The sequence below is a fragment of the Leuciscus leuciscus genome (assembly GCF_965113295.1).
Source record: "Leuciscus leuciscus genome assembly, chromosome: 25".
NCBI lineage: Eukaryota > Metazoa > Chordata > Actinopteri > Cypriniformes > Leuciscidae > Leuciscus > Leuciscus leuciscus.
The window spans coordinates 24,557,905-24,575,824 of NC_138724.1; the positions used below are offsets into that span (position 1 = coordinate 24,557,905).

General features: G+C 36.8%; 1 protein-coding gene across 1 annotated transcript; it reads left to right on the forward strand.

Moving 5' to 3' along the window:
• Positions 1–1,722: 1,722 nt before the first annotated feature.
• Positions 1,723–17,654, forward strand: dhtkd1 (dehydrogenase E1 and transketolase domain containing 1). The gene is made up of 17 exons (XM_082160589.1): positions 1,723–2,016; positions 2,216–2,368; positions 2,894–3,105; positions 3,263–3,457; positions 5,216–5,485; positions 5,601–5,772; positions 6,552–6,750; positions 6,835–7,147; positions 7,375–7,459; positions 8,201–8,340; positions 8,582–8,732; positions 9,900–10,006; positions 10,095–10,259; positions 10,349–10,431; positions 10,902–11,071; positions 16,565–16,650; positions 16,791–17,654. Exons 1-17 carry the CDS (start codon positions 1,857–1,859, stop codon positions 16,890–16,892), a joined length of 2,763 nt encoding a protein of 920 aa, XP_082016715.1. The 5' UTR covers positions 1,723–1,856; the 3' UTR covers positions 16,893–17,654.
• Positions 17,655–17,920: the final 266 nt, after the last annotated feature.

Here is a 17,920-nt window from a genome sequence, read left to right on the forward strand (position 1 = left end):
TTTACATTTAAAAAAAGACTGTGCCTCTTTAGAAAATATAAAAAAATAAGAAAGCAAATATAACTTTTAACATGTAAACATGTTCTCATTGTCTATATTGTCTTAAGAATAGTCACACACAAAAAAAATCAATATTAAGACCATTTTGTCAGGATATTTATCATGTAAAATGTTTACTTTATTTTCTTTTTTAACTATTATTATTAAATTGCTGATGTATCCAGGAGAATACAGAGATTGGAGATGAGGGACAGTGAGTGAAAAGCCTAATTCTTGAGAATACTGAAAAGGGGGCCCCTGCAAATAACTTGGGTCATGTGACTTGTTGAAAAAAATGTCTACTCAACATCTTAATCCAAAAGTAACATGGCACCATGTGACCAGGCTGCTGAGTTTGAGGTAAAAGTTCATATTAGTGGGAGATATTAAAAAAATATATGCAATAATTAGAAGATAAACTCTATTATTTGAATTCTAATAGCAATAAATACAAATTCATATGGTATATGTTCTTGTCATTTTAAAGGTTAATTTTGTAACAAATCTTCCATGATACTGTATGTTCCAGTAGAAATTTCATAATACACAGTTTCACAATAGACACACTTTCGCCTTTTGCAACGTTTTATATAGATGTTTGTGTAGTTCTCCTTCTGAAAGTCAACATCTCCAATAAACAAGCTATCTTTGTCATACTGTAAGTGTCCCCAACTTCTTGGAAACATCTCTCATTTATCTCTCTCTCACACACATACACACCTGTCTGGAAGTTTCTAACATACTACACACATTCTGCAAAGGCATAAACCAGTTGACCTATCCGTACCCTCTTACAAACCAAAGCATCAATTCCAGCCAATAGACGACGAGTAAATCATCACCTCCCACCTGCCACTGTGCAATAGTGATGCTCAGTCCGACTCATTTTTGAGAATCGGTTCTTTCGAACAGTTCATTTTAAAGAACCTGTTCAAAAAATCGTTTAATCAACTCTATTACGCAAGTACTTCATCAAGTGATTCCTGACATGACGGCGTGGCATTTATACATGCTCTGAACATCAAAGTCATATAACCTTTAGGCGCATGTCACAGTTCATTACGTTTTTATATTAGCCTACATTTTATCAAGGCGTTTATTGTAATTCAATGTGTCCATGACTCAGAAAATAGAACAGAGTTATTTACAACATATAGGCCTATATGTGAATTTACATTAGACAATACTAAAAAAATATATAAAATATTTGTAAAATTGTACACAGTTTGCGGTTTGAGTGAGTGCTTTTACATGCAACATAGGCATATACGCTACCATCTAATATAACAATAAAAAATAGCTAATTCTAACAATTAATCAAAGCTATAAAAATCTGGTTTACATGATATTTGAAATAAATAAGGTTTTGACAGGTTTTTAAGTCAGTAGACGTGCCGCGAGATCTCAGTCAAGAGCGAAAATAAGTGCACCGGTAATAATTTATGCAAAAATCCTTTTGGCGATAAGTATTTGCATTAACTGTAAGCTTTACCCGATAAAATAACCATTTAGGCCGTTTTTCGTGACTTATATTCAGACTTTTCGTTATTAAAACGTAATAAAGTTTGAGAGTGCAACTAATTTGTTGTTGTTGACTCGAGAACCGCTCTGACAGATTCGATCCGTTTCGTAAACGAGTCGTTCAGACTAGACTGGTTCATTGCGAAGATTCGACTCTCAAAAATGATTCATTCACGAATTGGACACCGCTATCGGTTATTATGGCCGCGCTCTAGAATGCGTGGCTCAAAGGGGAAACTTTGTATCGTCCATTAACGGAGTCTAATTTATTTATTTCTACCATTTCAGCGGGTATTATGCTTATAAACCTCCATCGACTTTTGCACCGTTCTTTCGGTGCCAGACGGCCGTTCTTAGCGAGTTTATACCACACTCAGCGGGGAGTGTACGGTTTCAGACCGAGAGAGACTCCGGAGAGAGACGATGGGTTTCCGCAGATCTCAGCACTTAACCAAGGTTGACGTGTTTACAGATTGTAAACTGCAGTTGATGTCTGTATATGGTTATGCTTTCAGCTTTGGTAGCAGCTTAACGTTACTTCTTCTTAACGTTGCATACGTAAACCTACAGAAAGATTAGAGATGTATAGCAAGATCTGCAATACTTTAATGTATGGAGCCTGTTGATTTATTCGCTGGCTGTCTTTTGTAAACAGACCACGGACTGGCGAGATTGGTGGAGGCCTATCGAGCACATGGGCACAAAGTAGCCAAAATTAACCCCTTACTTCCCCAAAGTCCTGTGCTGGACAGCGTGCCGGAGATCAGCCTGCTGAATGGAGCTGTTCATGGAGTCCTCAACACTACTGGTTAGTTTCTGGTTGCTTCCTGGTACATAGTTTTGAAATTGATAGTAAACTACTTTCATTACGTCTTATTAAAGGAATGTTCCGGGTTCAATCTCCGTTAAAGGTATAGTTCACACAGAAATGAAAATTCTGTCATTAATTATTCACCCTCATGGCATCCCAAACCCGTAATTTCGTTAATCTTCTCAAAAAAAAAAAAAAAAAAAAAGAAGAAGATATTTTTGTTGAAATATGAAAGATTTCAATCTTGTCCCTCCATTGACAACTATGCAACTACCACTTTGATGCTTCGAAAAGTTCATAAAGAGATCGTAAAACTAATCCATAAGAATTGAGCGGTTTAGTCCAAATTTTCATTTGTGGGTGAACTAATAACCCTTTAAGCTCTGTGAAAGGTTTTTATGGCCTATATTCAAAATAAATAATTTCCACATTTCCTTTAATAAAAAAAAAGGGATTACAATATTTTTTACTTAAAATATTATTATAATATTTAATTATTTTGTGTTTTTACAAAAATTCCAGGATTGCGGCATTTTGGGAAAGCCGAGGCGACGGCTGAAGAGGTCATGGCCTACCTGGAGAGAATGTACTGTGGGGGAATCTCAGTGGAAACCGCTCAGCTCCAGATCTTGCAGGAAAGAGAATGGTTCGCTGACCGATTTGAAGAGCTCAAGAAAGAGGTGTTTTCGCCGGAGGAGAGGAGACAGCTGGCTAAACTGATGCTTGAATCACAGGTAAGACAACCATTTAATTTAGGCACTTTTATTGTGCTTTGCATGCCCCATGACATCTGTTACATCTTGATAGCCTATCAATCATTGATTGATCAATCAAACTACTTGATTTCAGTGGCATCAGCAATTCTACATCTCCTCTGTTCTCTATTCAAAGGAATTTGACCACTTTTTAGGCACTAAGTTTGCCACTGTGAAACGATATGGAGGTGAGGGAGCAGAGAGCATGATGGGCTTTTTCTACGAGCTATTCCGCTCTGCGGCGTACAGCGGAGTGACAGACGTGGTCATGGGAATGCCTCACCGTGGACGTCTCAACCTGCTCACCGGACTACTGCAGTTCCCCCCAGAGGTTAATTCATAATTTATATAGGTAGCAAACTAGACAGACTGGCTTAATGTATGTCTAGACAGGATTCTGTAACGTATACTGACTGTACAGTGGGCTCCACACAATGAGACCACGCTGAAAATTTGGGATTCTTGTTTGAATTTAAACCTGGAATAAGGATATTGAAAAATTTCATACAAAAAAAGCTGTGCTGTAAATGAGTAAATCATAATATGTTTTTATATAGCTCCTTCAAAGGTTGCTTTTCAAGGTACTTTACTTAAGACATAAAAAAAAGACATAAAGGGAATAATAAAGAAAAAGGAATAAAATGTACAACAATGTATGCCGTCCAAGGCCAATCCCAAGAGTCTGCTATAGATATGTTTGACCAGAGTCAAATACCGCCTTGCTTTAGTAGGAAAGACTTCTTAGCAAACTTTTAGTTATAATGGTGTGGATTTGCACCAATATAAGAACAATGTATATTTGGAACAATATAAGAATTCAAACAAAGAGTTAACGTTTAGCGGGAGTGAGTTACTTTTTTCCAGTGAAGATCCAGCGCATTGTAGGCAGTGGCTAAAGGCTGCAGAGAATTGTAAATACCTCCGTATTTGTAGTCAACATTTCAAACTGGATGACCACGAACACAGTGTTTTAGGTCAAACAGAAAGGAAAGATTTTGTTTTTCTATTCTGTCAGTTCCGCCAAAGCTAAATGCCATCGTGTACAAGTGAGAAAGCTGTTGCCATAGTGTTCCATTATTACCATAATGCTGTGTAAAGAGTAGACAAAATACAATATGAATTTCAGTGAAAAACCTACCCTTACAACAACTGTTCTGTTAACTCTTTGACTTTGTCAATCCGACTGTCCGTGGCCGGGGAAACAAAAATGCGGAAGTATAATCTGTAGTTTTCATAGACACTTTTTGCGTCTGGCGGACTTTTTCTAACAAGTAAACGTGAGTTTCTCGGCCCAGGTAACACGAAGATTGAGTAAACATTGTTCATATACTACTGACATTGTAACAATACTAAGCGGGTTGAAAAGTTATACTTTAATTTACAAATCACACATTTTGCCACATATCAAATACTATGATAATTCATGAAAAAAAAAAAAATAATCTGATATTATATATTTGCAATGGGAACATTTTGTATCAATTTTGAAAGTGCAAAATCAAACATTTTTGTTAGTTATCTCAGACTTGTATATTTCTGTTTTGTTATTTGATTATTTGTTGTAAGTGATGAGTCTTAAAGGGATTGTTCATGCAAAAAAGAAATTTCTGTCATCATTTACTCACCCTCAAAACTTCTGTTGAACATAAAAGAAGTCATTTTGAAGAATTGACTTCCATTGTATGGACAAAAAACACTTGAGATATTTCCCGAAATATCTACTTTTATGTTGCACTGTAGAAAGAAAGTCATACAGGTTTGGAACAACATGAGGGTGAGAAATTTGTGACAGAATTCAAATTTGTGTGCTCAGCTTCACCTTGGAATTGATCCTTGTTTTTCTTCTTTGTGAATACAGTGCATATAATGCCATCTTGTTTTTTAATTTCTCCCCCATTATTTCCTCTAAACATCTATTCCTCTAAGTCACAATCTCCACCTCTTCATTCTACATGAATAAACTTGTTCTCCGGGCAATGACAGTTTATTTTGTCCCGCCAAGTTTTGGGGGAATATAATAATTGTTTCATTGCCTGCAGCCATTATTAAGCTTTGACTAACCAAATACGTCATTCTTTCTCGCTCTCAGCTCATGTTCCGTAAGATGAGGGGTCTCAGCGAGTTTCCGGAGAACTCTCCGTCTATTGGAGATGTCCTGTCCCATTTAACCTCCTCAGTGGAGCTGGACTTTGGGGCGGGACAACCTCTCCATGTCACTATGCTGCCCAACCCCTCTCACCTAGAGGCCATCAACCCCGTGACGCAAGGAAAGACTCGTGGCCGTCAGCAAGTCAAACAGGACGGCGATTACTCCACTGACCCTCATTCTCGGCCAGGAGACAAAGTCATCTGCCTGCAGGTCCTGAGAAAAGATGTCTTTTTTTAGTAAAGTTCACTATCTAAAACATGAACCATACTAATACATGATAGTTGTGTATGTTATAATCTAATAGCTCTTTATCTGTTCTTAACAGGTTCATGGAGATGCTTCGTTTTCAGGCCAAGGCATAGTAACGGAGACCTTCACCCTGTCAAATCTCCCCCATTTTAGAGTAGGTGGAAGCATCCACCTCATCGTGAACAATCAAGTGGGCTACACCACTCCCTCTGAGAGGGGGCGATCATCTCTGTACTGCAGTGATGTTGGTATGTATTGTAAATTAAAATTTGTTTTGGTCTGTATATAAGGATTTCTATATTTTCCAAACTGACATGTTTGACCAGTGCTGGGTAGATTACCTACAAATTGTAGTCCATTACTGATGCCAAATCACATGACAAAAATTGGAGTTTAAGGTAATATAATCTGACTACTTTTTGATTACCTTTAGATTACTTTTGACCTAACTCGTTTATTACATTGATTTGAATAGGATAATATTGTACCATATTGATACAAATATTCAAGGAGAAAGAAAATAAATTCCATTCTTTATCAACATTACATTAAATACATTACGTCAGGGTTTCCCCTGGGGTTTGTAAAGGAATTAGCGTACGGCCGTTACCGGAAGCCAGTGATTCTAGTTTATAAAGTTATAAATATGGATATTTTTCTTACAAAAACGCATTGCTCCGCTTCAGAAGGCCTTTATTAACCCCCTGGAGTCGTATGGATTACTTTTATTATGAATAGATATGCTTTTTTGGGTTTCAAAATAAGTTACCATTCACTCCCATTATAAAGCTTGGAAGAGCCAGGGTAACTCCAATTGTGTTTGGCTGAAAGAAGAATGTCATATACACCTAGGATAGCTTGAGGGTGAAAAAATGTTTGGGATATTCATTTAATTTTTTACGTAACACAAATGTTTTTTGTTTTTTTATGTTTTTAGTTTTGGTAAACTACCCTGTTCTGCACACAGACACCATTAAACCTTTCATTATCTAACAATACTATTGCAATTCCACTTGGTGCCGTTTAGGTAAAATAGTGGATTGTGCTATAATCCATGTGAATGGCGATGATGCCGAGGAGGTCCTCAGAGCGACCCGGCTGGCCGTGGAGTACCAGCGACGCTTCAGAAAAGACGTTATTGTGGACCTTCTTTGTTACCGCCAGTGGGGGCACAATGAGCTGGACGAGCCCTTTTTCACGAACCCCGCAATGTATAAAATTATTCGGTGGGTACCTCTACCAGTTGCTAAAGCCTATTGCTAAAATGTTAGGTTCTACTGGTTTAATTTTCCTTTTCAATGCCATTTTAGGTCGAGAAAAAGTATCCCAGATTCATATGCCGACCAGCTAGTCTCAGAGGGCCTGATGACAGAGGAAGAGCGCGGTCAGATCAAGACCACCTGCTATTCTATGCTCAACGACCGGCTGAACAACATGACCCTCTACAGCCCCCCGCCCACTAACCTCCAGGGGCGCTGGGGAGACCTGGTGGAGCCCCAGAACAGAGTCTCGTTGTGGGACACTGGTGTAGCGCTGCCTCTGCTGCAGTTCGTAGGTGCCAAATCCGTGGACATACCTGAGGAGATTCAAGTGCACAGTCACCTTAGGAAGACACATGTGCAGGTAAAGCCTGATCTTTGACCTCATTTTGTAAATATTGCACGTAACAAAGTTGAGAAAAGTTTAACTTTCTGCATACAGTTTGCAACAGTAGGAACGTCTACTTCAATGATCATTTGATGAGCTCCAGTGATAAAACTGCAGTCTGTGTGAACGGCTCTTTAGAGTCAGTAAAGAACTGATGAACTTTGATTTGAACATGTCTGAGTGAACGTCTTGATCTGTCGCAGGCTCGACTGCAGAAGCTGGAAGAGGGCATCAAATTGGACTGGTCCACCGCAGAAGCCCTAGCGTTTGGCACAATGCTCTGCCAGGGTAATGTGTTCATTTCTCCTTCCCTGCGCTGTGAAAGTGTTTTAAAAATAATTTGTGCTTTTGTTTATAGATTTATAGGGATTTTCTCCTAATTTATGTTGCCTTTAGGTTGTTCACTAGTGTTTGTAAGAGAATTTTGGACAATATTCAATGAAAATCAATTTATATTCTCCATATAACAGTTTTTATTCTCTTCAGGTTTATACAAGCTAAATATTTTCCAAATAATATTTTTATAATTATTTTAGCTAATACATTTTTACACAGTAGAAATGAGTTTTATGTTTTTGAAAGAACTCTCTTCTGCTCGCTAAGACCATTTATTTGTTAAAAAAAATGCAGTGCAAATTATTAAAAATAAATATTATTACAATTTAAAATATCTGTTGTCTATTTTTCATATATTTTAAAATGTAATTTATTCCTGTGATCAAAGCTGAATTTTCAGCATCATTACTCCAGTCTTCAGTGTCACATGATCCTTCAGAAATCATTCTAATATGAGGATTTGAAGAAACATTTCTGATCATTATCAATATTGAAAACAGTCATGCTGCTTAATATTTTTGTGGAAACCGTGACCTTTTTTTCAGGATTCTTTTCAGCATTTTTTTTTCAAAAATCTTTACTTCCACTTTTGATAAATTTGCTAAATAAAATATTTTTAAAAATCGTATTGAACCCAAAGCTGTGTATATTAGCATCAAAACTCATTTGTATATGTTTATCTATTTAATGCAGGATTCCATATCCGTATCAGCGGTCAAGATGTTGGCCGTGGGACGTTCAGTCAGCGTCACGCTATGGTTGTGTGTCAGGAGACCAACGACATGTATATCCCCCTCAATCACATCAGCTCCGAACAGAAAGCCCACATAGAGGTAAGCCAGTTACACAAAAAGTAAATTAAATGTATTTATTTATAAATTATGAAGCCTACTGCAATAATTTATCGCTTTTTAAAATTATTGTTTTTTATCATTATACTTAATGACGTGTACAGGATTAGCTTCGTACTTGTAACTCAATATGCCAACTGGTCTTCATTCCTGAGTTGGGTGGTTTGCCCTTCAGAACATTTGAAAGCATAATTATGTTTGACGTGTGTGTGTTCTCTCGCAGGTGTGCAACAGCGCTCTTTCTGAAGAAGCTGTTCTGGGTTTTGAGTATGGAATGAGTATTGCTCAACCTAGACTGCTGCCCATCTGGGAGGCTCAGTTTGGAGATTTCTTCAATGGCGCCCAGATCATATTTGACACTTTCCTCTCTGGAGGTAAAAAATAAATAAAAATAATCATGTCAATCGAGGCGTTTCAGGGAGTTCACAAACATACTGTATAGCAGAGCTGCCAACTCTCACGCATTCACCGTGAGACTCACGCAATTGACACTTTTCACACACTCACGCCACACAGATTCTCAGCTCTCAGATTCTGTCAACTTTATTACGAAATTCAAACAATAAATACCGTTTTGGCACTTGTAAATGTGACGGGACAGATGCCTAGCGGCATGTAACCCGATCATCTCTACTAGCTAATAGTAAATAAACACGAATGAACAATGTTGAAAGAAACAGTACAACTTACCGAAATGTATATTCCTCATACATAATATCGATCAATCAGTGTTTTTCAACCATAGAAAGGGTCAGTAAAACAGCTGGAGAACAATTATTTCACATAACATTTACCTCAGGAAAGCCATTTAATGACCATAATATAGGCTTTAGCACATTAGTTGGCTAAAAAAAAAGAGCTATGGAGAGTATTTTGCTACATCAGCGTACTATATTACATATTTATTATATTTTTACTTGTATCATTAAATAAAGTTTATATATAATGTTATTATAATAAAAAACGCATTATATTTCATTTGAGTTATTTTTAACCTTAAATAATTCTACCAGCTGATAGGGCTCTCTGTATGTTTACAGCATAAGGTGAGATTTAATTATTTTTCTTGAGAAAAATTAACGCCTATCTTGTGTACCTAATATTTATCCAAATGAGTCAATATTAAATCAAATCACAAGAATTGAATTGAATTGAAATCGTGAAATAGCAACATTACACACTAAAGCAAGTTGGACATGTTAAAAAAGCATAATTATCCTTTCAAGAGGTCTTAAATTTGAGGATAGAAAACCAACAATCACAATATGGCTAAATGTGAATATTAAACACTTAAAATGTGAGGTTTAATAAAACCTTTTTTGTCAAAATCTATTGCTTTAAATGTAAAGTTGTTTAAATTGTCATCTTTACAGTCATTTTATGGTTTGGATGTTACTACAGTAGCCCGTCCATATGGATTTCATTTTATTTGTGCAGGTCTTTAATGTCTTAAAGCCTTAAATTTGTGCAGACACCCTGAATATGTATGTTTAGAGCCTAAATCCTGGTTTGTGGCATTTCTGAATTATTTTTTTTTTAAGGTGAGGCTAAATGGCTCCTGCAGAGTGGATTGGTCATCTTACTGCCACACGGTTACGATGGAGCCGGACCGGAGCATTCATCATGCCGAATCGAGCGTTTCTTACAGGTAAAGTGCAAGCATGCTCAATCACAGGAGTAGTACGGACTAAATGTTCCAGCATAGTTTAAATAACTGCTCTCTCTTCCTCCTGCAGCTCTGCGACAGTAAAGAGGAAGGTGTGGACGGGGACACGGTGAACATGGGAGTGGTGAATCCAACACTACCAGCTCAGTACTTCCACCTTTTGAGGAGACAAATGATTAGAAACTTCCGGAAACCATTGATCGTGGCTTCTCCTAAAACTCTGCTGCGCTTTTCGGTGCGTTACTGATATGAATGTTGTTTATATGAATTGCTTTCTGTTTTATTGTTGTTTATTAAAGAACATTCACCTCTGTTTGGCACTAGGGGGCAGTGTCAAGCTTGGCTGATATGGGACCAGGAACTTCTTTTAAAACTGTCATTGGTGATGCTTCTGTAAACCCTGCAAGGTATCTTCATTCAGTCGCTTTTTTTTTAACAAATTGTTCAAAGTTCATTACATATATATATATATATATATACTACCGTTCAAAAGTTTAGGGTCATTTAGATTTTTAAATGTTTATAAAGAAGTCTCATATGCTCCCAGACTGTATTTATTTGATTAAAATTACAGTAAAAACTGTAATATTGTGAAATATTACAATTTAAAATAACTGTAATATGGTTTAAAATGTTATTTATTCTTGCGATCAAAGCTGAATTTTCAGGATTTTTTGGTAAATGGAAAGTAAAAAAAAAAAAAACATTATTTGAAATAAAAATATTATGTAAAAGTCTGCTGCACTTTTGATCAATTTAATGCATCCTTGCTGACTAAAAGTGTTTTTTTTTCTTCTGACCTCAAACTTTTGACTAGTCATATACAAAATGGACATTCATAGACATTAAAAATGCATCTTCTGCTCCTTTCCTGCAGTGTGCAGCGTGTTCTGTTTTGCTCAGGTAAACATTACTACGCCCTGCTGAAACATAGAGAGACGTTACCAGAGGCGTTAAAAAACACAGCGCTGATCCGGGTCGAGGAACTGTGTCCTTTCCCCACAGAAGCCCTACAACAGGAGCTAAATAAATACTCAAATGCCAAAGGTGAGGTTGCTCATATGCATCTTTTATTCATAGGAATCACATTGTGTTAATTAGTATTTTTAGGGGTTCAAGCACGAAGTGCTGAAACCCTATTGTAATTGTCCTGATTTTTATTATTATTTTTCTTCTGCCGTAAAACGCATCGTGCAGCCCAAACCGTAAGAGCTGGAACTTTGAAACTTTGCCATATGGTAGTACAAAAATCGAGGAGAGGTTATCAAATTATGACCTCGAATGGCCCATAGGTGGCGCTATAGCGACCATAAGCGCGAAACTGCTCATAACTCCTAGACCGTATGTCGTAGACTCAAGTGTCTTATATCATTGGAAAGCTGGATGACTGACGAACAAAACGTATATCTCCGATTTCATTTCCGCCATGATAGATTTTCCGCCATTTTGAATTTTGTCAAAAACCTACTTTTGCGAACTAGTCCCTGTTTTTTTGCCCGATCGGAACCAAACCAGTGCAGAAATGTTCTCTGGAGTCTGAATATCAATAATTATCGAAAAAAAGTTGAAATTTCCATTCACGGTCGCTAAGGGGCGCCCAAATGTATGTTGTGGGAGGAGCCTATTTTACTAAAACGGCTATAACTCCAGAAGTAAATGAGGTATCTTCACCAAACTCGGTACAAATGTGTAAGAGGTCAATTTGAGGTCACAGTAAAAAAACCGCGGCGAATGGCCACATGGTGGCGCTATAACATGAAAAAAACATAAAACGGCCCATAACCACCTGACCGTTAGTCCGATTGACTTGAAAATTGGTATGCAGTGTCTTGGTCCAAGGTGCCATGTATGTCTATGAGGACATTGGTGTATCTCAAAAAACATGGCCGCCATCGGCCAATGAAGTTTGAGCACCTATAAGACAAGGTTAACGGACGTCGATCGGAACGAAACTCGATGGGCATGTTCGACTCATGGCCCTAGAGGTCTGTAAGAATTTTGAAAGAAATCGGCCACTAGTTGGCGCTAACGAGTTTTTTTGGCTCTGTAATCACGTGGTGTTACACTTATCGTCATAAAATGCATATCATTTGATAGATCTGCTCATGCTCAACAACTTTGCCTCAAGAACCACTAATGTCAATCAAACAATTAATTAATTATTCATGAATATGTTAAAAACCTACTTTTGCGAACTAGTCCCTGGTTTTTCGCCCGATCGGAACCAGACCAGTCTAGGACAATTCTCTGGACTCTCTAGATCAATAATTATCGAAAAAAAGTTTAACTTTTGCATTTTTCGCATGGGTATATTGGGTCATAAAGAAAATGGGCGTGGCAAAATGCACTCAAAAGCCTATAAATCCTAAAGGAAAACTCAGAACTTCACAAAAATTGATGAGCGTATGTGACATAACATGCTAAAGAAGCATGGAAATTTTTATGAAGATCGGACCATAGTTGGCGCTATAACTGTTAAAAAGCTTTAAAACCATATATTTCCTATGGTAAATTGCCTGTATTGGCTGTAAATTGTGTTTTCCATATGATCATATAATGTTTATAAAATAATCTTAAAAACCAGTGCAATACAATTCTCTGGACTCACTAGATCAATAATTGTCAGAAAAAGTATAACTTCTTCATTTGGATGGCTATAATAGGGTCACTTCAATACGTAGCCTTAAAATGAATACCATGACATATTAAGCCAATAAGTGGTATTTTACTGCCCCCTGCTGTCATTTCATCATACTACTCCGTAATATTGTTATATAATTCATATTTAGACTTTATAAAATCATTATTTTAACATTTAACATGAAAACGAAAGTAAAACGGCATTTAGGCCACGCCCCCCCAGTACAAATTCACTCATAACTTGAAAACGGAAAGTCGTTTCGTGCTCAAATTTTGATGGTAAGGTCCTCTCCACGCTCTTGATCGAAACGTGTCATCGCGGGCCTCGGGAGCGCGCCCCCCCGCGCATCGCAAGCCCGCGGACCCCCGACTTTGAACGACCGCAACTCCCGACCCAAACCACCCCGAACCTTGTGTGAGAGCTCGTTGGAAAGGGCCCGTTCTCTGCTAGCTTCGATTCAAATGTGGTGTAATTTGCCCTGGGCATTCCCGAGATATAAGTGAAAAACCAAATTCCCATTCATTCATTCAAACACTTCAACTGTAAGATGGAGGCTGTAATTCCACTGTTGTCAACTAGAGGGAGCAGCAGTATTAGATATAGTATTAATCTTTTTATCAGCTTTCAGCTTTGGCCAACAAACAAATGGTTAAAGCTATTTTTTTTTTTGACTGATAATATAGATCACAATGAAATATATGAAATGGTTAGACCATTAAAATATTTTTTTCACAATAACACATCCTAAAGACATTGAAAACATATTTGTATATGTGTGTGTGTGTGTGTGTGTGTGTGTGTGTGTAAGCATGCATTATTGAGTTAACATGGAACACACTTATATTACAATAACTATTATAACACAATCATATTTTGTCAGTGTTTATCACTTCATTTGCACTGACACTTCACATAATTGCTAGTATTTATACCCCCCAAATTTGCATTTTCCAGTCCATGTTCTAGGCCAGGCAGTGTTAATGTGGACCTGCACAGCCGAATCAGCAGAAGATCTGCAGGTATTGTGAAGAAGCAAGCAAGGACAATAGTGAAAATGGCAGATCATGGATATAAATGTTATGTCTGAGGCTGTGCTGCGGATTTGAGAACTTTTCATTCCTTTCCCACAAAAGAGAACTGTCAACAGGCATGGTTGATGTTTACAACAGGATACCTCACCATTTTAATTCAAAGCTGTTAGTTTGCTCTTAACGGAGGCCGATCAGAACGAAACTCGGTGGGCATGTTCGACTCGTGGCCCTAGAGGTCTGTAAGAATTTTGAAAAATCAGCCACTAGTTGACGCTAACAGGTTTTACGGCTATGTAATCACGTGATGCATATCATTTGATAGATCTCCTCATACAGAACAACTTTGCCTCAAGAACTACTGCTGTCAATCAATTTGTTCATTAAATACTTGCGATTATGTTAAAAACCTACTTTTGCGAACTAGTCCTAGGTTTTTCGCCCGATCGGAAATATACCAGTGCAGTACAATTCTCTGGAAGCTTTAGATTATTAATTATATAAAAAACTTTAACTTTACCCATTGGGTAGCCATAACAGGATCATTTAGAAAATGGGTATGGCAAAAAACACTCAAAAGCCTGTAAATCCTAAACAAAAACTCAGACAACTCACTAAACTGCCTTATGTGCTTAAAGACCCTAAATGCTTGAACCCCGCTAAATGCTGCTTGCAGCTTTAATTTTCTTTGGTATTGGGGCAATCGCTCCGCGACTGGCCTTCATAAGGAATCATAGATGTTCCCATTGCAAAATGTTGATGTTCCTAAGAAACCTCATTTTGGCATTCCCAGAATGCACTACACAAATCTCCATGAAAAAATAAATACAAGATTATACTTGCTTTTTGTTATTGAATGACATATATATATGATATATATATACTTCACTTCTTTTTCAGTCGGCATTGCGTATACCCACTTCTAAATCCCCTCTGATGTGCATGTGAAAACACCCAGTCAGGGCCGGTACACCATTGAGGTCCCCGAGGTCCGGACCTCAGTCATTTTTTAGAGTGTAGTCTATATAATGAAAGTTGTGAAATAATTGCCTAATATTAACTCTAATTTGGTGCTGCAATGAATCAACCTTCTCATCTGAGCTGCTTCAGCACTCAAACACCCGCTCGTCAATGTCAAAATGTTTGAGACCAATCAAAGCAAGCGGGATTTATGTTCACAGAAGCGCAGGCCGAGCGCGAATCCCAACGCGACGCTTCACGTTTCAGTTATCGATAATACATGTAGCTAAACTAAACAGCTGTTTTTCGATTGAAGTTTTAAATGACCGACAGAAATAATCAGTTTGACCAAAGAGAGTGGAAACTATAAGCTCAATTTAACAACACAAGCACCCTTTTAAATATATTGCCATTTATTATTATAAATATAATGTCTAAATATATTTGTATAACATTACCTCGAATGTGTTCGAATATTTCCCCAGTATCAGCAATGGGACTTTTCACAATTTGTATCACTCTGCTTGTCTGTGTTTGCGCAACTTGCATCATTAAGCCAGAAGGTGGCGACACGTGACTGTCTTTATGAGTGAGCAATTGAACCATTGATTAAATGAACAGATTAGTCCAAAAACATTGATTTATTTAGGAAAGAAAAGTAGCTGAAACTGATCTTTGATGCTCGTACTAATTGCTCATATGCCTCTGGAAACAGAAGGATTGCATTGGCGTTTGTTTGAAATGTAACATGTATGCAAAATAATCCTTGAATCATTTCTTATTTAAGGCCATTCCCGTTTCGAATATGTGATTGTGTATTGTCAACAATAAGCATAAAAATTCTGCATTTCCATTTTGTAGTGTGATATTTAAACTGATTCTCATGTTTAAAAATATCTGATAAAATACTTCATGCTACTGCCCACTGACATGCTTTTAAAGCTGCTGTTGTCCATTTTTTGGGGCTTCAAAACACCTTAAAATGCAATTAAAAGCCAGTATTAATTGCAAAAACTGTGCATTTTCTGTGGCTAATATTAATTTCATAATGATCTTTTCTCCGTGAAGTAAAGCAGCAAAAGTTATGTGATAATGTGCAAATACTACTGGCCCCTTTTGGGATGAACTAATATGCAAGACTAGTCTTGCATGTCACTGTTTATAACACAGAGCATTCATCCTTTGCTGGGACGCTAAAAAAAAAAAAAAATATTTGGGGCAAAAATTAAGAGTATACCCACTTCTCCAGGCACCACTACATCACTTATATATATATATATATATATATATATTTTTTTTTTTTTTTTTTTTTTTTTTCAATTGGTAAGATATTTATTTGATTTATTTTGGGAAAAGTCTCTTATGCTTATGCTAAGGCTTACATTATTTGATCAAAAATGCTGTAAAAATATAGTAATATTGTGAAATATTTTTACAATTTAAAACAATAGTTTACTGTTTTAATATATTTTCAAATGTAATATATTCCTGTGGTGCAAAGCTGCATTTTCAGTCTTCAGTGTCACATGATCCTTCAGAAATCATGCTAATATGCTGATTTGCTGCTCAAGAAACATTTCTTATCATTATCATGTTGAAAACGGTTGTGCTGCTTTATATTTTTTGTGGAAACTGATACATTGTTTTCTTTTGAAAGTAAAAAAAAAAGCAATTTATTTTAAATAATCTTTTGTAACATCATAAATGTCTTTACTGTCACTCTTGATCTATTTAATGCATCCTTGCTAAATAAAAGTATTATTATTATTTATTTATTTTATCTTGCTGACCCCAAACTTTTGAGCATTAGTGTGTACTTAATGCATATAACATCAAACTCTATTGGAACCCAATGTATTTATACACAAAACATGGCAAGCTTCTTTCATATTACTTCCTCTTCCATTACAGAGTTTATCTGGAGTCAAGAGGAGCCGCAGAACATGGGCTGCTGGTCATTTGTATCACCGAGATTTGAAAAACAGTTAGCCTGCAAGGTCAGATTCACCACTTCACGCTAATAGATGGCCTCTTAGCTAATCCCTTGATCGCCTCTTAGGCTGCATGTAGCTTAAGTTCATCTGATTTACACAGATTTATTGCAAGATGATTAATGTTGATCCCATTGTTCCCTCAGTTGAGGTTAGTGGGCAGACCTGCATTACCCGCTCCCGCTGTGGGCATCAGTACTCTCCACCATCAGCAGCAAGAAGCCATCCTGACCAAGTCTTTCTCCTGAAACCACAGAACTATAAACATGCTGAGCATCTGTTATTACAGCGAACAAGCTGTGACTGGTGCACTGACAACAAACGCCAAGCTCTGTTTGTTGCCTGAGCGCTAAACAGGCATTTTGCAGGTTTGACTAATTGATCCCCTTATTTGGGTTTAAGGGAACATCTGTTGACTCCATTTCTACACCTTTTGAAAGTATCATTAATATTTTAGAAGTGGTATTTCCTCTCTGTTGGCAGAGGAAGTTCGTAATTGTATCGAGGAAATTTAGAAAACTGACAAAGCATACATTAGTGTTGTGTATAGTTTTTCAAAGCACTTTTAAATCAAATTTAATATACTTACCGGAGTCAGAAGACAAATATTCGTTGTAGCATTGTAATGTGAACTGGTAGTGGCTTACGATCAAAACATTGGCTCATTCAGTGTTGTGTGCATGTGAATCAAGGGCTGCTTGGAAAATGTATCATTACCAGATGAATGTAGAACTTGTGCGAAATAACAGAATCTATTGATGTATGTTTACATGAAGTTATTAATCGTAAAATGATACCTCTCCAAAATCTCTCAGAGCTGGAGACAATGAGATCAAACTTTCTTTGCAAAGTTGCTGATTGGTATCAATGTTTTTTAACATACCCATCCAGTCTCTAAGTTTATAATGTTAAATTATATGCATTGTTTTCAATAATGATGATGTGTGGATGGAACTGAATTTGTACTTAAATGCTTATTCTGGAGATTAAAAAAAGAAAAGAAAAAATAATCATTGACCATTAACATGTCTTCATATATTTTCATAAGGTAAAGATATTAATGATTAAACCTGTTGGTTGGTCTTTAGGATTCACATTCACCCCTAATCAAACAATTCAAATGAATTACATTGAATGTATTCTGAAAAATGTCAATGTTTCCTTTAGCCCTTCTTGAAGAACTCCTAACATGGAAAAGTTTATTTCAAAAAGCAAAGGTAAGTGATTATTACTGCGACATATATATATATATAATCATTTCATATTTTTATTTGCC